This window comes from Myotis myotis, unplaced genomic scaffold (genome assembly GCF_014108235.1).
Source record: "Myotis myotis isolate mMyoMyo1 unplaced genomic scaffold, mMyoMyo1.p scaffold_m19_p_7, whole genome shotgun sequence".
NCBI classification, from domain to species: domain Eukaryota; kingdom Metazoa; phylum Chordata; class Mammalia; order Chiroptera; family Vespertilionidae; genus Myotis; species Myotis myotis.
In genome coordinates, this window is record NW_023416379.1 from 91599743 (window position 1) to 91623057 (window position 23315).

General features: G+C 57.7%; 1 protein-coding gene across 2 annotated transcripts in view; it reads left to right on the forward strand.

The window, feature by feature from the left end:
• CPNE5 (copine 5) overlaps positions 1-23315 on the forward strand; it is an 85192-nt gene that overhangs the window by 38107 nt on the left and 23770 nt on the right. For both annotated transcript variants that reach the window (XM_036317588.1, XM_036317590.1), the window contains exons 8-11: positions 1709-1753; positions 2061-2124; positions 12732-12835; positions 17079-17183. In XM_036317588.1, the coding sequence (XP_036173481.1) occupies positions 1709-1753; positions 2061-2124; positions 12732-12835; positions 17079-17183 (318 nt within the window). The remainder of the gene's footprint in view (positions 1-1708; positions 1754-2060; positions 2125-12731; positions 12836-17078; positions 17184-23315) is intronic.

Below are 23315 nucleotides of genomic sequence, written 5' to 3' on the forward strand. Positions count from 1 at the left end.
AACAGGAGTCAGAGGGACTGGGCACTTTCCCTTCCCTTCCTCTGTCTGGCCTGGTTTCCTCTCGCCACTCACCCTCCTCTGTCCCCCTCTGCCTCCCTTCTCCCCTCCCCTCACCCCCTTCCCCTCCACGGTTCCCACTGCTGGATGTCGGCCTCCTCTCAGCCTCCTCAGAGTAGCTTTAGCGAATCCTCACTTTCTGCGTTTGCTCACCAGCTGCAGCGGCCGGCCTCCAGCCCCCGCTCTGGCCTCTGCTTTCGGCTGGCCTCACGCAGACCCTCCCCACTCCTCCCCTCTCCTCTCCTGGTAGGAGGGAGGGTCCTTACCCACCGGGCAGGGGAGGGAGCTGGGCTTGGGGTCCAGCCGGAGGTGCTTCCGGATGATGATGGCCAGGCTGAGTGAGCAGAGCTTGCGGAGGGCTCCCAGGGGCTGGGGTCCCAGCAGCTGGTAACCACCAGACCAGCTGGGTGTGGGAGAGGGGCCTCCGGGACCGGGCGGCTCACAGCCCAGGAGGGGTGGATGCTGATTGACCTGGGAGTAGAGAAGCAGCAATTAGAAAGAGAGCCGGAGTCAGAGAGAGAAAGAGAGAGGGAGGGAGAGGTGTGTGAGAAAGACCAGAGGGGAGGGGGGAGAGAGACAGAAAGGAAGGCCGAGCAGGTGGAGCAGGGCTGGGGAGGGGAAGGGAAGATGGGCAATAGAAGAGGGGCTCAGAGGCAGAGAGGGCAGATGGAGAGGTGCTGGGTGAGGAGGCTGGTGTGAGGGTTTTATCACCTGGTCCACAAATCATTTCTCTACTACCAGGAAGGGCCAGACAGGGGGGCACCCAGTTCAGCTGCCCCTGTCTAAGGGGACAAGCTGGCAGGCCCTGCCACCTACCTGTGACAGGGGAACCTCCAGAAGTGGCCCCTGCTCCCCTGATACAGAGAGATCTAGGCCTGCTGATCAGACCCACTCCCCTGCCTCCCCTGCCTCCCCTGCCTCCCCTGCCTCCCTGTGCGAAGGCCCCTTCCTCTGAGAATTGGTGTGAGGAAGAGCTCCATCCGTGGTTCTCAAAGTGTGTTCCACAGTCAGCATGCTGGTGACTCTGAGGCTGGCCTGAAGTGTGGGGCCACCAGCATGCTGTCTGTGGAACACACTTTGAGAACCACAGATATAAAGGAAAGGGGGCAGGGAGGGAAATGATGCTCCTTGAGGGTCTTCTCTGTGCCAGGCCTATGTGTGCATATTCACTAGTAAAACGGATGCTATAATCATACCCATTTTATGGGTAAGGAAACTGAGGCTCAGAGAGTCTCAGCCCAAAGTCATGCAGCTGCTGGACACTGTGACATTTTCTTCTAGCTCCCAAGGGCCCCTGGCCGCACTGGGACCCCTGTTAGTCCCAAACATTGGCGTGGGATCAACTGGTTCTGGTGGGAGGGGTTCCTCCCGAATAAGAGAAGAGGCGGTGCAGGTCAAGTTCCCTGGGAACTTGCTCTCCTGGTGGAGATTCCCTGGGTGGGCCGACCTCCCTGAGGAGTTGGTCCAGGGGAGGTAGGCATGGGAGAAAGGCTGGGCACGCTCCCCCAAGGGTATGCCAGCCCTTCTGTGTTACTCCCTGTTGCTGCTCTGCTGAGATGAATCAGAGCGGCTCAGGGCTGGAACGTTCTGGGACTCTGGGGTCAGCTGCGTGCAAGGTGGGATGGCTGCCCACAAGGTCTTTTGCCCACAGAAGTGGTCTTTGGATGGACAGAACCACAGGCCTGGAAGCCTCTGGGTGAGTCTGGATGCTTCTCTGATTCTAGGACTTGCAGTGCAGACGCTGCCTCTCCTGGTGGGAGCAGGGGCGGCAGCTCCAGGCCGGGGCTGGCCCAGCAAGCAGTGCCCTAAGCCGCCCTGCACCGTGTTTCTGGAGACTGTCTTCAGGGGGTGGGGGGTGGGGGTGGGGGGCGGAGGGGGTTGGGGGATCTGGCAGATCTGCTGGGGGGTGGGGGTGGGAGGATGAGGAGGGCTGGTTCAGGGAGGGTTCAGGCTTTGGCTTCTGTCTGGCTGGCTCTCCATCCTTTCACCTTCTTCTCTCCCAGCGGTGTCCCAGGGAAGAAATGCGGCACCATCATCCTGTCCGCCGAGGAGCTCAGCAACTGTCGGGTGAGTGGCAGAGGGACCGCGGGGCAGGCCTGGTGGGGGTGGGGTGGGTGGTATGGAGGGGAGGCTGGCCTCCCTGTGGCCCTGGGACCCTGTGGTCCTGGGAGGGGACAGGAAGACAGGGCTCCTCAGTCGTCCCTCTCCCAGAATTCCCTAACACGGAGCTGGAAGGCGAATGCCTTTCCTTGCTTAGCTCACGGAGGCCGTCAGCAGCAGCGCCCTGCCCCCTGGCTCCCGCAGGCCTCCTCCACTCCCCGTCGTGGCACCACTCGCTGTCCTGAGCCAGCACTGCCTTGGCACCAACCCTGCAGCAGGGGGGCCTTTTCACTCTTGGAGCCTGGGCGCTTGGCATTTACTGTCATTTTTCACTTTTAGCTCTAGAGTAGGGTGACACCCTGCATGGAATGAGAGAGCGAGGGCGTGTGGTAGGCGTGTATGTGTGAGAGTGCGTGCGCGTGTGTGGTTGTGCATGCATGTGTACGTGTGTGTGTGTGTGTGTGTGTGTGTGTGTGTGTGTGCGCCCGCGCACTAGGAAGCAGAGTCTCAGTGCCAGGCAGCCTTGATTTTGTTCTGTGCGACTGTGAGAAGCAGTGGACGGGCGCAGCTGGAGGGGCTCTGGGGACCCGATGGCTGATGATGATGGTAAAACAGGACTTACTTGTCAGGTGATGGGTATTTTACACAAGTTATCGCTACTCCTGAAACAGTTCCAGTTTTAGATACTGTGTTATTCCCATTTTATGGATGAGGAAATGGAGGCTCAGAAAGGCTAAGCCACCTGATGAAGGGCAAAAAGGGGTAGAGTCAGGGTTCATATCCAGGTCAGCCTGACTCTAAAACCCGGGCTCACTGCCCCAAACCACCCGGCCGGCATGCCTTTAGGGTAATTAGGAGCCCGGGTAGGAGCTTGGGTCCCGGGAGGAAAGGTGGGGGCAGCAAGAGCGTGAGCACCAGACCAAGCCTGGGGTCACCTGAGGAGCCAGTGCCCTGGGCGGTTAGGGGCCTGCGCGGGATGCGGAGAGACAAGGTTTCCTGACCTCCGTGCAAGTGGGTGCAACTCCTGTGTCTGTTAGCTCTCGACATTCATTTAAGATTAGAAACAATTTAAATGATGTATTCATGTATTTAAGAATAGCACTAGTTTACCCCGCTGCTGGTTAACATGAATAACATCTTGTTTGAAAAATAGCTGTATTTCCAAAACAAAAGTCATCTAGTGAGAGGAGTGGCCTTGTTTTAATTCCTGTGCATCTCTTCAATCCGCCCGACACGAGGACTGCATCCGCACGTCTGCTCTGCAGGCAGGTGTTGTGGCACCACCGTCGTGTGACTTCTAGAAAATTCCATGTCTTGTCAGCATTATTATGAACATAGTTTCTGCCTCATGGACCCAGGGGTGGGGGGGTGGGGTGTGTCCTGGTCCATACTTTGGGAACTCCTGGTATGGAGGTGTAAATTGTTAGCCGATATTAATTGAGGGATTATCCTGAACCACACACTGTGCTAAGTGGTTACATGTATCGACTTGTTGATCTCATGTATTATAATATGTAATGTAATGTGTAGTATGACATTATAATTTCTGATGTATTATGGTCCTCATTTTGCAGAGAACCTGTGACCTGCCCAAGGTCACATGGCCACTGAGTAGATTGAACGCAGGCAGTCCAGTTCTAGGGCCGGGTCTTTAACCACCAGGCTGTGGGGTCCCAAACCGCTTGCAGTGGGAGAATGAGGTGCAATGGATAAGAGGGCACTACAGTAAGAACCACGTCCATGCACACGCCCCTGCTGGCTCTGGTCTGTCCACTGCTCTGCGGCCCTCAGTGGGTCTGGAGGAGCTTGACAGAGGCCTCAACCTCCCCAGTGTCTCCACCAGCAGAGAGCTGGGCGCACAGTAGGTGCTCACAATGACCTATCACAACCTGTGACTGAATGAGCAGGAAGCACAGCAGCAGGTGAGGATGAAACCGCACCTGTGTATGGGAGGAACCCAGCTGACACGGAAGATAGCTTCTGGTCAAGCTTCCGGAGCCTCAGTTTCCCCACTTGTATGCCAGAGGGTTGCTGTGAGGTTAGAGATGGACTGTGCCTAACTGGCTTCTACAGGGCGCCTGGGAAAGACTGGATTCCTTGCGGCCTCCCCTCAGTTTGCCCCCAAGCTTCTAGCTCAGCCAGTGACATCCTCCCTAGTTTATAATTAAATAAGGTCAGGAAAGTGAAAGTGCTTCCTAAAGAAATTCTAAAGCTCTAGAAAATGCTGGGTGCTGTTATTTGGTCTAGTTTTCTGGGATTGCTGAACCGTCTGAATGAAATACCTATTAGACGCCCCCTCCGCCCCTCCCCCTCCCGGCTGCATCCAGGAATGGCAGCGGTTTCCTGGATGTAAGCTCTTCCAGCACAGGGGCCTCCCTCCCTGAAGCCGGCAGCTCCTTTCTTTGGGCCGTCTTTGGCTGAGTCTGTCTTTCCCTAGAAGACTTGCGAGGAAAAGAGACTAATTCCCAGCATCTGGCTGAATTAAAATAATTACATCTGCGCGGCTTTGCCTCCGCTGTTTCAGCTCCCGATTCCGTGGGAGGATCAAAGGAAGAGGGTGGAGTGGAGAGATGGGTTCCCACCAGAGCAGAGCTTCCTGCTCCAGTGAATGCATTCTGCCGAGGCAGACAAACCCTCCTCCTCCCGGGGATGCGTGGGCGGCGGGACTGCGAAGGATTCGCGTGGCCTCCGCAGTGACCAGCATGCTTCCCAGCACACTTCGATAGGTTGCAGGAAAGCCTTGCTCATCTAGAATCAAAATACCAAGAAAGTTCCAACAATCAGCATTTGGTTTTTAAAATGGTCCGTGATACTTGATGTTGACAATGATGAGCTTAAGCTCCTGAATGAATCACCGTTCAATTATGCTCAGCAGGAAAGCCCAGTATTATTCCGTGTAACTGACCAAGATTGCATCGTCCTCACAAGAAGACCAGGACTCCCGGTTTACAGTCTGTTTTGGTTCCCACTACAGGCTGGGTAGACGTGCTGACCCCAGTTTACAGACACAGAGAGGTGGAAGTGGCCTAAGATCGCAGGATTCTACCCAGAATCCCCAGGGAGTCTTCCCTTCCCCCACAGTGACGCCATGGGCCTCCACGGTCCATGAACAGCTATGGGCGTTGTGGGCTTTGTGGGGCCACTAGCCTTGAGCAGCCTGGCGAGTGGGGGCCTCTGCAGAGGCAGGGGTGCTGCGGCCCAGGGAGCAGGCAGCTCCTTGCTCTCACCTTCTGGGACCCTAGCTCCCCCTAGGCCTGCGGGGCACCCAGATCTTAGTTCCAGGCCAGTGAGCATGTCCTCGCTGCCTCCCAGTCAGGTCCCCGCACACACGGGCAAGTGTGACTCACCTCTCGGACCTGCTCATGTACTCATTCATTCCATTTCAGCAGATATGCTTGCACTCAGTCCTCGCCCTCCCAGAGTTTCCAATTTAGCGCGAGAGACAGAAATGCCAGCTAGCCATCACAGTACAGCAGTCGTCCTCAGCCCTGCCAGACCGTGACCCCTTTTATCACAGATGTTTATGGCATTCTGTACTACTCTGAAGGAAAGTTCATGGATAGCACTATGTAATGCCAACATACTAGTACATGCAGGACAGGGAAGGAGCCCTCACAGCCACCTGGGGGAAGATGGGTGGGTCAGGCAAGAATAACAGCTTGTGCTCAGACCCTGGGGCAGGGAGAGACCAGGTCAGAGAGGCAAGGGTGCAGGTGGGATGGAGGCCAGGGTGTGCAGGACCTGTAGCAGGGGAGCCTGGCAGCCTCGAATCCTGAAAAAGTCAGAACTCTCATTGTTCTCAAGACAGACCTCAGGGAGCCAGCGTCTCCCTGTGGGAAGAGCCCTGGGAGGAAAGGAGAAAGATCAGAAGAAAGAGGAAGAGGAAGTCAGGGACGCGGGGCAGGTTTCCCGGGAGTCTGCAGGTTGGTGTTTAGGAGATGTGTGTGCTGTGCTAGCACAGCTATGTGTTCTGCATGGGGAGTGACCAGCATTCAACCATCACCCTTTCAAAGTTCGTTTGTGATTTTTAAATTTTTTTTGGTCTTAGAAGTCATTAGTTAAAAAAAAAAAAGAAAGAAAGAAAACCAAACACATTTTTCCTGAAGCTAAAAAAATAACATGTTCATATGGACAAGTTGGAAGATACAAAGAAGAGAAAACCACCCAGAGATAATCGCTGCTGACATTTGACAATCGCCTGCAGGGTTTTTTTCTGTGTGTTCGTGTATGTGGCTTTTCCCTTATAATTAGTAGAATGTAGGACCCGGTTTTCTTCGATTCGTCAGTACAATATGGTGTCCAGATTGTCCCCTGTCATTAGATATTCTTGGAGAACATGCACTTGCTAGCTGCGTATTATTCCCCTACTGTACGGATGGGTCACTGACTATTCTCTTATGGGCAACAATATAATTAATACTGCAGTGAACATCCTCATAGCTGAATATTTTTTTCTTTTAAACTTTAATGGATGAATTTCAGTTCATATCCCAGACACACAGCTCAATGAGTGGGAAGGAAGATGGGTCAGTCTAGGTTTTCAGTCTCTGGATGATCTAATCAACAGATGCACAATGGGTTGAATTGTTTGTAAAGTCGGTTGTTAAGTTGGATGAGAGAAGCCAGCCTGACCTCAGTGTGGTTATGACAGTCGATGCGTAAGACAGGCCAGGCTCCTTGACCAACGTCACCCACCATCGGTGTTCGAATGACTGGTCTATGGGGTCTTCGCTGATGTCCCTGCCCCTGCTCTCCTGCTTCTGCAGCCTTACCCTGGCAGGCTGGGCTCTGGGGCCCTGGGCCCCTCTGGGAACACAGCCGCCCTCCCAAATCAGCCCCAAGTCTGGGTTGTACCTCCTCCTGCTGGAGTCCTGAGTTTCAGAGTGGTGGCTAATGTTCAGGTATTGTTTTTAATCGACGTCTTCTTTTCTTCTGACTAAAAAAGACAATGAACTAATTTTAGGGAAACCCATCACGTTCTAAAGGGAAGACAAATGTCACCATGGTCTGCCATCGATTTGAAAGTGCTTCTCAGGGTAGCGTGTGAGCAGTAGGGCCAAATGGTTAAGAACCTGGGCTCTGGACCCAGACAAAATGTCATTGCTCACCCGCGGTGTGATGCTGGGCAAGTTACCTGAGCTTTCTGTGCCTCGGTTTCTTCCCTTGTAAAATGGCTTTATGTAAATTTTTGATATTTTATTTATCATCAGTTTTTGCATTGGTTGTGACTTTTTAATCTAGCACATTAAAATCTTGTTTTGGTTACTGAGATTTGGGGTACCCTGAATTAAATTTTGCACTGGCCTCATTCCTGTTCGGGCCCTAGGGGCTGCCAGCAAGACCCAGGCCAGAGCGGCCTGCTGTTCTCCCCTCTCCCCGCCGTGGGCCCACGCGCTGCCCTCTGCCCTCTTCTGGCTCAGGGAGGGCTGACTGCCAGAGTAGGCCCGGCCACCCAGGAGAGAAAGGCTGTTTGCTCTGCTCCCTCCAGCAGCTTCATTAACATGCAGAAAGATGCAAATTGAGGCAATCCTGCTGTTTAAGAAGAACTTAATATGGTTTTTAAAAAGATAGGGTGAAAAGGCAGAAATTGCAGGAAATTATGTATTGCAGGAGCTGCTCTATCTTCTCCACAGTCGGCTCCAAGGAGGCTTCTGCTTTGGGAGCAGCATTTCCTGTGCTGAGATCCCCTCCCGCAGGGGGAGAGCGAGGGCCAGGGCCAGGGCCAGGGCCAGGGCCAGGCTGAGGCTCTCACAGCGGGACTCTGGTCCTCAGACAGGCTTCAGCTCCTAACCCTGCTGCCCAGGCCTCCTTACTCCCCTTCCCAGCCTCCCCCCCGGGCTCACACACGTATCCAGGATCGATCCGTTCACTCGCCCTCGCAAGGGGAGCAGTTGAGGCCTGGTTCATATGACTGTTGACATGAGTCAGAGCCACCTTCAGAAGCACAGTCCCCAGACAACGGACCGGGTGCTAGCCTCAAGGACTCCCCGTGGGTGTGCACCCATTGGGGGAGCTTGCCTTGGTTCCAGCCTAGAAATCTCTGAAGGTCTGACGCATCCCATGGATCTGACAGTAGCACAGCAATACAGATGGTCATAGTGGCTTCTGGCGAATGTGACCACTGTTCCGGGTCAAGATTGGGTTAGGGAGGGCCGACCGGGTTGGGCAGCAAGATAAGCCCCCACAGCGCGGCTGGGGTTTGCCGTCAGCGGGGACTGATGAGGTGAGGCTCACTGTGGAGTTTTCCAGGGAGCTGAGTCTCAGAGCCAGTCTTTTCTTTTTCTTTTTCTTTTTTTTTTTTAATTTTAACTAGTTTGCACGGAGGAGGCCTTTCTAAAATGGATTTCACACTTCTCTGACTTCTCAAACTGAGGCTACAGAACATAATTAAACTTATCTTGGAGAATCAGGCCCATCATCTGGAATCTGTTATTAATCTCTGGAGCCAGACTGTCTTGTTCCAATCCCAGCCTCTCTTCTCCCTCTCTGTGCGGCTTCCTGCCTCAGTTCCCCCTCCTCTGAAATGGGAATAGTCCTAGTGGGTTTGGCTCAGTGGATAGGGCATCGGCCTTCAGACCTAAGGATCCCAGGTTCGATTCTGGTCAAGGGCACGTACCTCATACCTCGGTGGCAGGCTCCGCCCCGGCCCAGGCCCTGGTCGGGGCTTGTGCAGGAGGTGACCAATTGATGTGTTTCTCTCACATCTATATTTCTCTCTTTCTTTCCCTCTCTCTTCCACTCTCTCTAAAAACCAGTGGAAAAATATCCTTGGGTAAGGATTAAAAAAATAAAAAAGAAATGGGAATAATAACTACACCTACCTCGTGGGGCTGTTGAGGAGATGGGATGAGCTAACAGGTGTAAAAGTAGTGCCCGGCAGATAAGCGGTAGGACTGTACCACCTGGCCATTTCCAGGTGAACGACAGTGGACATGGGCCGCTTCGTGTGGCTTGGCCCGGTGCAAAGTGGCACTCAGGGGCTGGCTCCTGTTCCTATAGATGCTCTGTGCTGGGCACGGTGCTCTGGCACTTGGCGTTTGCCCTCTCCTTTATTCTCCACAGGCTCACAGGGGCGTTAGGACTCCACTAGTCAGAGGATAACATCATGACTTAGGCTGAGGTGCTGGCCCCAGCTGCTCAGCGGGTAGGTGCCGCGCTGGGGTCCCAGCAGGAGGCCTGGGCCCCTTTGTACCGTCCTCTCTGTCGGGTGCTGGGCGGGGCCAGTGGCCCCCCAGGGAGCACTGAGTGGTCCTGGGGCCTCGTACTAAGTCCTGCATTCATTTTTCTCGAATACTCTACCCCCTTCCTGAGCTGGCAGGCCCCGAGCGTTCTCCTAGGAGCACAGTAAGAGCCCTTGCCCCTGGATTTTGTGGCACCAGCTGCAGTTGTTTCAGATGCTGTGTATGTATTTATGTGACAGAGCGGGTCGCTGATGTGCGTTCAGGTGTCGCACAGGTGACCTCCAGATGGGGGGGTCGCGTCAGGACACACGGAGCTGTGGCCTGGGGAGGCTGGAGGAGCCTGGGGTCCCAGGCTGTCCCCAGCTGCCGCCCTCCCCCCGCTGCGCGTCCCAGTGCGCTCCCCATGGCATCAGCACTGACACTGCACCTCCCGGCTTGAAGGGACTGTGGCAGGCATCCTGTTGAGCACGTCACTTTACAGATGAGGAAACTGAGGCTCAGAGAGCTGGAGGAACTGCGGGGACCAACTGGAACGCAGAACCCTGGTTCCCCGTGGGACTGTCCCCCCCCCCCCCTCCTTAGCAAGGGCTGGTCTTCTCTCCCTGTCTCTGATGCCACCGCGGGGTGTCTCCGAGGGGAGGAGCCAGGGCCGGGTGGCCTGTGCAGGCACACAGGGCCTGTGCTTGGTCTCATGCTCTGTGGTCGCTGTCCTGAAATCTCTTAATACCTCTTGAACAAAGGACCCCACAATGCCTCTTTCCACTGGGCCACACAGTTATCCCCTTGGTGCTGGAAGGAGCCCTGGGCCCTGGGCTGCCTCCTTTTCCTGGGGCAGGTTGGGGCGGGCTGGGAGGGGGGGTGTCGGGGCGGGGGAGCTCCCCGGGAGGCATGACCAGGCCACTCTGCCCTGCAGGGCGGGAGTGGAGCCTCCTCCCGGGGACAGGCAGGGCCTGCTGGGATGGGCTTAGGGAGCGGGATCTCTAGGACAGTGAGGGGCAAGTCCTGAAGCCGGCCGCCTGGGGCACCCTGAGTGGCCTTGGGCATTTGACAGCCTGAAAAGCCTTTCTCATCGGTAGAAGGAGAGCAGAGGAGCTCTCGGTGCAGCTATGAGGACTCAGTGAGTACCGTGCCGCAGTAATGTATGAAGAATGATGTCCTTGTTAGCGCTGCCCAGAAAGTGCTCCGTGAGGCAGCCACCCTCCTGCCCCAGGGCCGAGCCCAGGCTTCCTGGGGGGCTCTGGGACTCCGTGGGCTTCTAGGCTGGGGAGCCCCGGCCAAGCCTCTTTCTCCCTCTCAGGTGGCAACATGAGGGACATGGAAGAGCCGTCATTCCCGGGCCCCTCCGTGCTGGCCTGGCCGTGTTTCAGCCCCCGAGGGCCAGGGCAGGCAGGGAAGCACCGCGTGAGCGGTAATGTGCTCTCTGGAGGCGGAGGGTGCCGGAAGGGGCCTGGGCTTGACATCAGTTGGACTCGTGGAAGTTCTGCTCTGCAGTGTCAGCCGGTGGCCGGGGCAGATTACTTAGCACCCCTGACCCCCAGCTTCCTCCTCCGTAAAAAGTGACGAAGGATTATCTTGAGGCGAAATGTGATAAGGCTGTGAAGCACCCAGCTCAGTGACTGGCCCACACAGACAGTGTCTGATGAATGTTTGTTGAGTGGATGAATGAATGAGTGAGCGAATGAGTGAGTGAGTGGAGGGATGCTCTGTGTTTGCTGTTGTCAGATGTCCTGGAAGGAAGGCGTGTGAGGTGGTGGGAGTGGAGGAGGGGCAGGGACAGAGGCCACACACACACACACACACACACACACTGTATCGAGGGGAGAGGAGAAGTGTTCAGATCATCAGAATCGCTTGCAGGCACATAGCACTGAGCATGCTCCATACACTGTTCTCAGCACTGTACTCACATGAGGTAGGACTGCCAGTACCCCCATTTTATAGATGAAACTGAGCACAGAGAGGGTACCTTGCCGCAGGTCACACAGCCAGTGAGGGATGGAGCTGAAGCAGGCAGCTTGTCTGCATGACCATGTGCCTACCTTCATTCCCTACCCAGCCCAACCTTGACCGTACCCTTTAAGCCAGAGGTCCTCAAACTCTTTAAACAGGGGGCCAGTTCACTGTCCCTCAGGCATTCCACACATGCGCACTGCGGGCCCGGAACAAGTCGGCTGCTAAGCAGGACAGGCAGCGGCGGCAAAAACACCCGGCGGGCCGGATAAATCCCGCGGGCCGTAGTTTGAGGACCCCTGCTGTGGAGGCTGCACCTTCCCCTCTGCCACCAGTGTGGTCCTCGCTGGCTGTAGGACACTGATTTCAAGGGCGGGGCCTCCTTTTCACTCAGAGGAGGGGGCAGCGTGAGAAAGCTGGGTGGCTTCCTGACAGGCCCAGCCCTCGAGGGCAGGCCAGGCCCCAGGTATGGGATAGGGCCCCAGCTCTGGCCACTGGACAGCTGAGTAGTCGGATGCGAAGCTTTCAGGTGGGAGAGGCCACATGGGGATGGGTGGGGAGGAGGGAGGAGGCATCTTTGCCCAGAGCCCTGCCGGCCACAGTGAGCGAAGGGGCCGGTCACCATGTGAGGGGCGGGTCCTGCGGCCCAACCAGGGCCTGAGTACCGTCTTTGCACTCGGGAGGAGGCTTGGGTCTGACAGGGCCGTGAACTGGCCACGGGAGTCAGAAACCCCGGGCTCTGCCTGGTGGACTTGGGGAGTCCTCCCTGCTCTGGGCCTCAGGCCACATCTACCTTAGAGTGACTTGGGTGTGAAAGTGACGCGGAAGCTTACGTGTCTTCTAGGAACCGCACAGATGTGTGAGGGAGCGAGGCCTGGGCAGAGCATGGGCGTTGGGGGTGGCAGGCCCAGCTCAGAGTGGCCTTGGGTCAGTCATCTCATCTCTCAAAGCCACTCAGTAAAACAGTGAGATTGTATGTTAACACTGGCCGTGTGGGTGTGACTGCCTGCTCTCTGCTGAGCACTTCACACCCTTCACCTCATCAGTCTCACAACAGCCCTTTGGGGTGTGTACTGTGATCGGCCCATGTGAGAGGGGAAACTGAGGCTCCAAGAGGTACCCCCCTTGCCTGAGGTCTCCCAGCTAGAAAGTGGCAGAGCCAGGATTCACCCCGGGGCAGCTCGCCCCAGAATCCACCTGCTTCAGGGCAGACGGCACCTCTGCCAGACCTGACAGTGGGGGGTCGCCTGGAGATGAAATGAGACCCTGGAAGTGTTATCCCAGGGCTTGGCCCTTAGTCGGTGCCGGGCAATGGAAGATGCTGCCCTTTCTAACAGCTGGTGCCTGGGGTCCTCCTGCTTCCAGGGCCTGGGGCTACGTTCCCACAGGGATCGGGGTGCCTCCAGCCTTCTCTTCCTCACACCCCTGCTCCCCTCCCATCAGGATGTGGCCACAATGCAGTTCTGTGCCAACAAGCTGGACAAGAAAGATTTCTTTGGGAAGTCCGACCCGTTCCTGGTGTTCTACAGAAGCAACGAGGATGGAACGTGAGTCCCCAGCGACACGGCACCCCTTCTGGGGTCGGGGCGGGCGGGCTTGCGTCCACCTCCTCCCTGTGCTGCCTGGGCTCCTGCTCCAGAGGGGATGGAGGTCAGGGCTCCAGGGGTGCCTGGCCACGTGGATGGGCTGGTGGGGCTGGGGCAGCCTCCAAGCCAGCAGTGCCCCTCTGGGGGCCTCCGCAGCGGCGGGTGGTGATGTGTGGGAGGTGGGGGAGTGGGTAAACGCAGGGCGAGGGCGAGAATAAGGGTCTCCTCTGATAGTCCCTTCCTTCTTCCACACCAATCAGTCCATATACCCAAGCCCAGTTCTCCACCCACTGCCCTCTGAACACCCCACTGCCACGTCTCCCCGACGGCTGCACCCCCAGATGGCAAATCTGGGCCCTCTCCCCGCCCAGACCCACACCTCACCGTAGGCTTCATTCAAAACTCTACACGTCTTCCTCTCCTGTCCCTGATCCAGAAGCCACCACAACCGACAGGAACACACACACACACACACACACACACACACACACACACATTGGCAAATGTAGGTCAGCTATGCACAGAGGGACAGATTCTAGGTGGGCGTTCTGGGGGCCCAGGGCCTCCCCCCAACCGGCTGTGTAACTAACCCCAGGCAAGTCATGCCCCTCTCTGGGCCTGCTTTCTCACCAGTTGGATGAGGTGGTCTCCGCGGCCCCTTTAAGCAGCACAGGGCAGGGAGGCCGAGGCCACTTAGGCTGGCGTTCTGCGGAGCCAGGAAGCCGTGGGCCAGGGAGGTTAATTGGAAAAGCGCTGCTGGAGCAGGGCAGGGACGCGGGGTTTGAAGAAGAGGAAGAAAATGGGTCCGCGGGGAGGCGCCGGGAAGCACAGGCCAGAGGAAAGGCCTGCGCAGGGCAAGTGCCCGGAGCAGAGGCAGGAAGGCCTCGCCAAGTTCTCGTGGATCCTGAAATTCTTGGTGTGCCCGTGTGTGCCCGTGTGCGTGTGTGTGTGTGTGTGTGTGTGTGTGTTGGGGGCAGGAACATGGCAGGGAGGAGCTGTGTTGCCGTTCAAGGGAAAATGGATTTTTAAATCTGAACGTACAAAACAAGGGAAATTAGGTGTGACATTTGCATAACAAAAGGATTCTTTGTCTCACCAGAGGACTCCCAGCAGAAGGTCTTTAAATAATTCTGTTGACTTTGACTTGACTTGGCGGAGGGAGGAGAAGGCCCAGTGGTGTTCTAGGGCCACAGCATGTCCACCCGGGTGCCCTGCAGCGAGGCCAGGCCGGCCACACGGGCTGTCTCAGAGGCGGGCGGCCGACCAGGAGGAGGGAGGGATTTGGGTTTGGGAGCAGGAAAGGGGTGTGTTGCAGAGTGTTTTCCAAAGATTGTTCCAGCAGAGCAGATGTGTAGGATGGATGGGGAGGGGCGGGAAAGAGGAAGAGACTCGTGACTGACACGTGAGCAGGTGCTCAGCACCCGGCAGGCTGTGCTGGGGAAGTGCCGGGGCGGCGGGGGTGGAAGGACAGGGCAAAAGGACAGCCTGGGCACCTGTCAGCAAACTTGGGGGGGAGGGGCCTGAAGTCACAGCCCCGCCCTGGCAGTGAGCTGCGGGGGGCGGGAGGGCTGAAGGTGGCAGCTGGTCAGACGGGGGGGAGGCCATGGGAGCTTAGTGGGGGTGAGTTTCAGCTGAAGCAGGGGCTAGGTGTGTCCTTGGGGACACCCAGGTGGCTGGAGAAACCCACCCCGAGGCCCCTGAGAGGTGGGCTAGTCTGCAAGCACCTGGGAAGATGCTGAACTGATGAGAGCAGGGTGGTTCTCCCCCTACCCCCCCTCCCCGGTTTGAGGAGGGGAGAGTGGAAGGCTTGGGAGACACCCCGTTAGGAGGATGGGCGGAAGGTCAGTGAGGGGCCCAGGGAGTGAGATGTCACACCTGCCACCCCAGGAGGGACAGGGAAGGAGGCATCTACCGAGCGCCCTGTGCTCCCAGCCCTGTACCTGCCGTCTTACTCATCCCATCACTCGTCTGGTTGCAAGAATGTAACCAGGAGAACGGCCCCCCCACCAGGCTGCCTTCGCCAGCCTGGCGCTGCCTGTGGTCAGCTGTGTGACTTTAGGCAAGTCTAACCCACTGGGACTTTCCAGGAGAAGGACAAGTGCTGTATCTCGCTGTCTAGTATGGTCGCCATCAGGCACCTGGAGCTGTTGAGCGCTTGAAGTGGGCCTGATGCTATGGCAGAACTGAGTTTTAAATTTCATTTCATTTTAGTTCATTGAATGGAAGTGGTCACATGCACTGTGGCCGCCATTCTGGGCAGTGCAGCTCTAACTCGGTGTGTCCACGGGGCGAATCCTAGCAGCACGCAGGGCTGCTGTGAGGATTGATGAGTTAACACGTGTGATTAGAGCAGGGCCCGGCAGCTCCTGTTCTGTCCCCATGTTACAATGAGAGGGGAGCTCAGAGAGGGAGAGTGGTCTGCCTGGGGCTGCACAGCTGGTGGCAGTGGCCCTGGGACTGTCTGCTCCACCACCCACTGAGCAGAAAATGAATTGAGTGGTGACATGACTGCAGGGACCGCAGGGAGTCGAGGGGCCTGTGGATTTGGTGGGGATAGGGGATTCGGGCAAGAGTCAGAAGCAGAAAGCAGACTGCACAGGGCTCGGGAAGAACCAGCTGGGAGGGAATCAGGCTGACTGCTCAGAGCCCGGTCTGGAAGTTTGGCTGGCCGGGGAGGCGGCCGGGGAGGCAGTGGCTCCAAAGGACGGGAGGCTGGAGGGTCCACGCAGGCTAGTGCAATCAGGGCTTCTGCACAGCAAACCTCCCTCCCTTCACGCCCATTATGCTCCTGCCCCTCCCTCCTGCCTTCTCCCCCACCCCCCACCCAGCCTCCTCTTCCTGCTGCCCCAGCCACGGCAGCTGTGGCCCCTCCTTCCTCCGTGCCATTCCTGTCGTCAGCAGCAGCTCTGTGTGTGGGGAGGTCTCCCACGTGTATCTCCACACTCCAGCGGGTGGGCGAGAGGAGCGGAGAAGAGAAACGCTGAGCCTTGGTGACAGAAATGACATTTTGACTTGAAAACTGCCAAGAAGAAATGGCACAGGCTGTGTGGGCACGGGCGGGGCCCAGGCACCTTCCTGAGAGGCCTTTCCAGCCGGGAGGTCGCTGGGACGGATGCTGGGAAGTCTCGGGGGGCCCGCCCCTGGCCCAGCTCCACTGGCCCTCGGCTGCCCCCCCCCCCCCCGCTCCCCCCCTCCGCCCCGGCCGGGCAGGCTTCCGGATGGGGCCAGCGGGCGTGTGTGGGGAGCGGGCAGGGACGCTGCTTTGCGGCTCAGATGGGATACGCCAATCCTGCATTTTTAGTTGCAAAGCAAGCTCATGGATTCAGAGCTGAAAGGGTCTTAGAGATCATCTCAGCCAGAGCTTTCATCCTCTGGCTTGAAATGCCAGCAAAAACGATGGAAATTCTCCTCTAGGAAATACATTCATTCATTCACTCATTCCAGAAAATACTTGGTGAGCATTTACTACGTGCCAGGTGCCGGCCGGGGGCACTGGAGACGTACCAGTGGTCAAAGAAGACAAAACCCTTGCTCTTACCGAGCATTCAGTCTAGTGACAGACCATAACATGAATAAGCAGAAAATCAGACTGTGCCGAATGTCGAATGGTGACAGGTGGGATGGGAGAACAGCGTGGCCGGGGCCTGGGGTGGCAGGGTCAGGGCCAGGGGTGTACATTTCAGATACGGCACTCATGGCAGGTACTCGTGTCAAGGAGGTGACATTTGAGTAAAGACCTGAAGGGAGTGAGGAGGTGAGCCATGAACATGGAAATTGGGGTTTGGGGGGGTGGGGGGCAGGAAAGCAGCAAGCATGTGAAGCCCAGACCCCGCTTCACTGACAGTTTCCGGGTTCACAGGCCCCCAAAGCCCATGCGCAGATCCTTCCGTGGGTCTCAGTTGAAGAACGTCTGATAGCGGCCAAGTCCCTGGAAACAGAGGCCAGAGAGGAAAGGGCATGCTCAAGGTCACACAGAGAGCAGGGCCAGAGCCCGCATCCCCCAGGAACCCTCTCTGTGGCATCACCAGGAAACGGCCGTCCAGTTTCTACCTGGATGCCGCTGGTGACGGTCAGCTCATCCCTTCACAAAGCCACGGTCCTTACTGGCTGGCAACCGTAGAGCTTAACCAGCTGGTCCCTCAGTTGACCTGGACTCTGCCTTCCTTGGGTTGGGGTCTGACACCTTCCCTCTCTTCTTTGCCAGGTTCACCATCTGCCACAAGACCGAGGTCATGAAGAACACCCTAAACCCAGTGTGGCAAACTTTCTCCATTCCGGTGAGAGCCCTCTGCAACGGGGACTATGATCGGTGAGCTGGGAAAACGTCCCTCCCGTCCCGGCTGCGGGAGGCCTGGTTCCCGCGGATGGGGGTGGTCCCTCTATGTGAGCAGAGACCCCTGGGGCTGTGCACAGATGGCCCTGCACAGGGAGGGACTCCAGAGCCTCGCCACCCGCCACTCCCCTCGCTGGGGCAGTGTCTTCATCTCCTCACAGTCCTCCCTGCACCCTGAGTCTTTCCTCCTGTCAGGGGTCCCCACTGGTGCCTGGGATTCCAGGGAAGCCCGATGGGTGTTGGGGTGACCTGGCCTGGAGCTGCCCTGCTTTTCATTGTTCCCATTAGAGGGGCAGATGGGGGCCAGACAGGGCTCAAGATACACAGAGGAAGCCTGGTCCCCCAGCCCCAGCTCTTGGCAGGTGGATTCAGGGAGTCAGGGTCCCAAGATACTCTCTGCCAGCCAAGTTGCTGAAAGTGGGGGTGAGGGACGGGACACAGAGCTCATGGAGCTCCCTGATGCAACACAGCCTACTGCTATCACATGTTAGCTATCATCATCATCATCATCATCATCGTCATCATCGTCCCACGAGTGCAGATTGTTGAGTGTGGATACACCTGGTTTCTAATCGGCTGTGTGACTCAAATGGACCGTCAGTCTGGGCAAACTTTGACCTTTCTTTCTTTCTCCTTCTTCTTTCTTAAACTTTGACTTTTTTGAGCCTCAGTTTCCTTATCTGTAAAATGGGTATTTGAACGTGTACTTACCTTACAGGGCTGCTTTGAGGCTCACGTGACACAGCCTACACAGAAAGGCTTTGGTGTGCGTCAGATACCAAATTCAGCATTCAGTCCTCAAGTGTTTATTGACTCCCCACCAGGTGCCGGGCCCTGCACTAGAGGCTGGGAAGTCAGCAGGGAACAAACACACAGTCTTCACCCTTCAGCCAGGCTCGTGGAGTTTACATCTCGTGGGGGAGGCAGACATTATCCAATAATCACACAAAGAAACCTGTAATTGCAAACTGTGCTAAGTGCCGGGGAGCTGAGGTGGTGCTGGCCTGTGTGAAGGTCATGCGAACCCAGCCTGGTTTCCTGGTGATGGCTGACGCTGTGGGGAGCTGGCAGGGGTTCACGGGCCTGGACCCCTGCTGGCCACTCGGACAGGAACGCGGGGGTCCTGGCTGGTGGCATTCGCATGGGCTCGCTGGGACCCCGCTCACAGTGGCTACTGACTGGCTATGTGTGGTGGATGAGAGGGGCCTCCAGGAACCCCGTCTCCTTCTAAGTTAGGCTGCTGATCCGGGAGGTGAGGTGGCACCTTTTCCTGCTTCTTGGTTGGGACAGAAAAGCTACCATCTGTTTCACAGGTGGTCATGAGCACCTACTCTGTGCTCAGCATGCCTCCAGCTGTGCGGCATTCAAGGGGATGGAGCCTCATCTCCATCTTCAGGGAGCTTAGAGTCTGACCACAGGGAGCTCAGGTGTGCACACGAGTGTATCAGTCAATGAAGTAATTGTGCAAAATGAGGCCGGAGACAAAGTAGGCCTTCGAGCCACACAAACCCATTAGGTGTCTGGGCAGGTCCTGGGCTCCTAGGATGGGAGGACAGTGGTTGGAGCATGGGGTCTACAGGAGGCTCAGAGAAGGTGCAAGGTTGCGGGGGTGGGGGGGCGGGGTAGGGGAAGAATGGTTGGGATGGAGAGAGATGGAGGGGAAGCGAAGGGAAATTCAAGGCTGGAGAATGGGAGAGCATGCCAATTCAAGTCTCATGGGGTGGAAGGAATCAGGGTCTTTAGCCCACTGCCCAGAGGTTTTGGGGATCCAGCTGACCGCCTCCCCCCACAACTTCTGCATTCCTAGGAAGGGACTCCCAGGGTCTCAGAACCCAGCTTGTTGGGATGGTGAGGAGGGCAGTGAGGCTCAGTGGCTTGGGCGCTCCGTCCAGCCATTGGAGGAGGTGAAGGTGCGGGGGCGGAGGGGAAGGGGGTGCTGGTCACGGGGAAACCCAGGCAGGCTCCCATCTCCCTCCCTGGCTGAGCCCCGACTCTGCCCCCAGGGTGGCGGGCAGCTGGGGCCCTGCTCCACAGCCGGGAATAGATCGACCGAGACATGATTGACAGCAGTATTAATGGAGGGGCCAGGCATGTCACACTGCTGGGCGAAAGTGAGCAGGCTGCTGGGCCCAGCCCTAGGGTAACCCATGTACCAACAGCCACTGGGGCACACAGGCGTCTGGGAGGCCCTCTCAGGGCGGGGGAACCTCTTTAAAGCCTCACAGACGCATTCGCATTCGGGCGAATCCAGCAGCTGCGTCTCCCGCACCAGCCTGGCACAGAGCACCGTGCTGGGGGCCATGGGCGCCCTGAGCTGCCAGACCCATGCCTCCCTCTCAGGTTGCTCCCGGGCCAGGGCAGGAGACAGACGGGTAATAATAATAACAGCAAAGGCCCCTGTAGCAAAGGCGGGAAGTGTGGCAGGGAGCAGAGTCGTGGCTGCTGGACAGCACGGGGGTGCTCTGCTGAGGAGAGGGGACCGAGGTCTGGGAGTCCCCTGGAGGCCCTGGGGGCAGGGCCGCCGCAGTGGTCAGAGACAGGAGGCGACCAGGAGGAGGGCGGCCGTGGCCAGGGAGCTGAGAGGGGGGTTCAGGCAGAAGTGCCAGCTACTGTGGTGAGAAGAGCGCCCGGAGGGTGGGGACCAAGGGTCCTGGAGAAGGGGCGTTCCTGGGAATGATGGGGGTCGGGAGACAGTTACTATTGTTGTGATTACAGAGTCTTTAGGGCATGGACCAGATTGTGTCCTGATTGGCTGCAATACATGATCTGATTTGTGAGTTAGATTTCACAGTACCCCGGAAGGTGGGTGCTGGTGACCCCCGTTTCACAGACGGGGCGGGGAGGACCGGAGATTATGGAACTGGCAGGGCACGGAGACGGGACAGTTCTCCTTCCAGAGCTACCTCCGGGCTGGCCCTGGGGTTTGGGGCCCCCCTCTGCTTGTCTCCAGTCCACACGAGGCCGAACTCAAGTGCCCCAGCCGAGCAGGGCTGGCGGCAGAGGCCGTGGCAGGAGGGTCAGGGCCCGTCCAGCCTCCAGCGGGTGAAGTGGGTGATGACAGGAGGCACTTCCCTGCCTTCCCAGAGCCCCCTCCTCTCTCCTAGAACATTCTGTGACTTGAGCGTTTGTCCTCATTAAACCAGACTCCCCTGGTTGGCTGCTGTCATTCACTCACACCTGGATTTGAATGAGTGATTTTAAGAGGGTGCAGAGGGGGAGGTGGGGGCGCTCACATCTCTGGAGCGTCACACTCTGTCTGCCCCCTGAAGAACCAGCGGCTTCTCCTTTGAACCCACCACCCGCTGAGCGCCGGGAGGGGCCAGGCCAGCCCGGTGACCTCCGTTGGGAGTGTGTCATCCTGCCATCACCCCCGCCCCCCGCACACACACCCGCAGAGGCTAACCTTGGACAGAGGCACCTTGCCGTCCCCCGCCATCCGGTCTCGCTGCCTGCCCAGTGGGCACCCCCACTCCTCGTCTGCCCTGGAACCTCTCTGATTGTCAGTTTAGGGCAAACCCCTCGGGGCCTGTCAGCCCGGGGCCTGTCAGCCCGGGGCCTTGTAAGCAGCAGTAGGATGTACATCCTGGTGCCCGGAGAGGCCTATTAGGAGGCAGGTCTGTGCGGCTCCTGGGAGACTATAGATAGAGCTGCTGGGTGAGCCGGGGGAGGCTGGGCGTCTCTACCGTGTCCCTCACCCTCTGTCCTGCCGAGGCTCACGCATGCCCAGCTCTGGCACTCCGCCCCAGGCGTCCCGGGACCCACAGGCACTGGCTCCCACGCGGGCCTGGTGCTGCTGCTGACAGGCTGCCTGCTGCGGGGAAAGCCGCTCACTTGGGCCTCCCCTGTGGTTCCGGGGAGGGAGGGCCCACCTCACCAGGGGATAGAAGTTCTCAGAGGGCAGGTATGGCATTTAATCAGACCACGTATGTCCCCTCGTATGTGCGAGGCGCTGGTCCCGGGGCTGAGGGTGCAGCAGCGAACCTGGCCGGGTGGAGCTGGCAGCTTCGTGTGAATGGGAGCTTTTTGGGAGACAGGAGCTTGGGGAAAAGGCTGGATGTTTCAGAACCACAGGTGTCCGGTGCTGCCGCGAGGAGAACGTAGCTGACTTCTCACAGCAACCCCCAGTGGCTGTGATACCATTTCACAGAGGCGTAAACAGAGTCTCCGAGGCTAAGCCAGTTGGGCACTGCCACCCAGCTCTTGGCTGGAGAGCTGGGGTTGCCACCAGAGCTGCAGTCCTCCCTGCCCACCTGCTCCATCTCTCAGACCAGGGCTCTGTGTCCGGAGCCCTTTTTGCTAAATCAGATGTTCGTGTGTGGGCAGCAGAGGCCCATTTCCTTGTCCCACACCCACATCTCTGGGGTGCTGTCCCCAGAAGTCACAGTTGGTCCGACACAAGCCTTTGTTGGACCTGAGCTAAGGGGTTGGGAGCCAAGGCTGCAGCCCTAAGGGGGCATGTGAGGTGACTTGTGTGGCCCAGCCAGGGCTGGACAGCGACAGAGCTGTCAGCAGAGTAGTCACAGCTGTATCCAGCTTGTGCCTGCTTTCTCTGTCCCTGGGCAGCGTTTCTCTCACTTCCTTCTCCCCCTCGCCTGGAGTTTGCAGCCTCCCAGATAATCGGACCCTGGGCTGCATGCGCTGTCCCTGGAGCCTCGATTGCACAGGAATCTCACACTCAGTGTCTCCACCTCAGCTACAAGTTCAAATCCCCAGAGGAGCTTTAAGCAAGTCCCCTGCCAGGTGCACCCAGATCCTTTGATTCTGAGTCTCGGGGGGTGGGTGTTGGGGGGAGGTATGGGCATCTGAGGCATCTGCATGGATTGCTAAAGCTCTCAGGCACCCAATGTGCAATCCAGGTTGAAACCAGGGAGGTCAGGGGCTCTGGCTGAACAGCATCAGCCAGGGGACTTCTCAAGCTCCCCGTGCCTGAGTCCTATCTAGGCTAATTCAGGCCCGCTGGCCCTGCGATTATTAAAAAATCTCCCCAGTGATATGTGGGTGTCCCAGCTGTGGCCGTGACCGGGGTCCTCCTACAGCCTCGGAGCACGTGGCTGTCACTGCTCCCTCACCTGAGAGGCTGGTGTGAGTGATCCGAGGAGAGGCACTCTTTCCTGGGGTCCCTGAGTCCCCCCCCCCCCCCGTCCCCCGCAGAGCTGGAGGGCTCTAGGGAAGGACTGGGAAACTGTGGGGCAGGGTCCTGGCTCAGACCCTCCGGTGCCCTGCCCGGAGCTGCTGAGAACGGGGCCTGGGGTCTGTGTGTCTGAAAAGCTCCTGTGACCTATCAGGCGGGCAGGCGTGGGTGCCACTAAGGTCACTTCCAGCCTTGTCATCCAGGAACCAGAAGGTGCAGGTCAGGTACCCAGGTTTGGGTGTCCCTGATCTAAGTAAATTTCATATGAAAATGACTCGCATATGGCCGCATGCTCCAGGGGAGAGAAGGGGCCTTTTTATAGCGCCCAATGCGTGCCAGGCAGGTTCCACCAGCGTGTCTTTGCAGCTCTTCTGTGAGAACATGATTATCCCTGCTTTAACACGCGGGCTCGTGGCTCACAGAGGTTGAGTGACAGCCCCGGGCCCCCAGCTAGCAGCCTACACCCAGTCCTCCCCCAGCCTCTTCCCACTCTTTCCGCTCACCCGCCCACCTCCAGGGGCTTCGTTTATTTTCTTTCCACGATAATTCACCTCAGAGAGACATTGTTCTTGCTTCTCACAAGAATTTACAGGGTTCCTTTAAATGGGGGGCTTCTGTGCCCCCCGCCCTCATTTTGCATCTTAGTAACAGAAACCCAATGGATGCACAACCTACGGGCATTCCTTCATTCCAGCGCAGTGTCTGCCCCAGCAGGGAATCCGCAGCCTGCCCCTACACACCCACGGAGGCTCATCCGAAGGCACACAGCGCCTCCTTCTGGGCTTGTGGAGCCCCGAGGCTGAGTCCTCAGAGACCCCAGGAGACGGCCACAGCCATGCGTGGCGAGATGATGAGATGCTAATGGAAAGCAGGCCCCGGCAGCCGCCTCTGCGTGCCCCACTTAGAACTGACGGCTGGAGACCTCCCCAGACCCTGACCCTGCAGTGGGACCCCGGCGGCTCCCCCTCCCTGGGCAT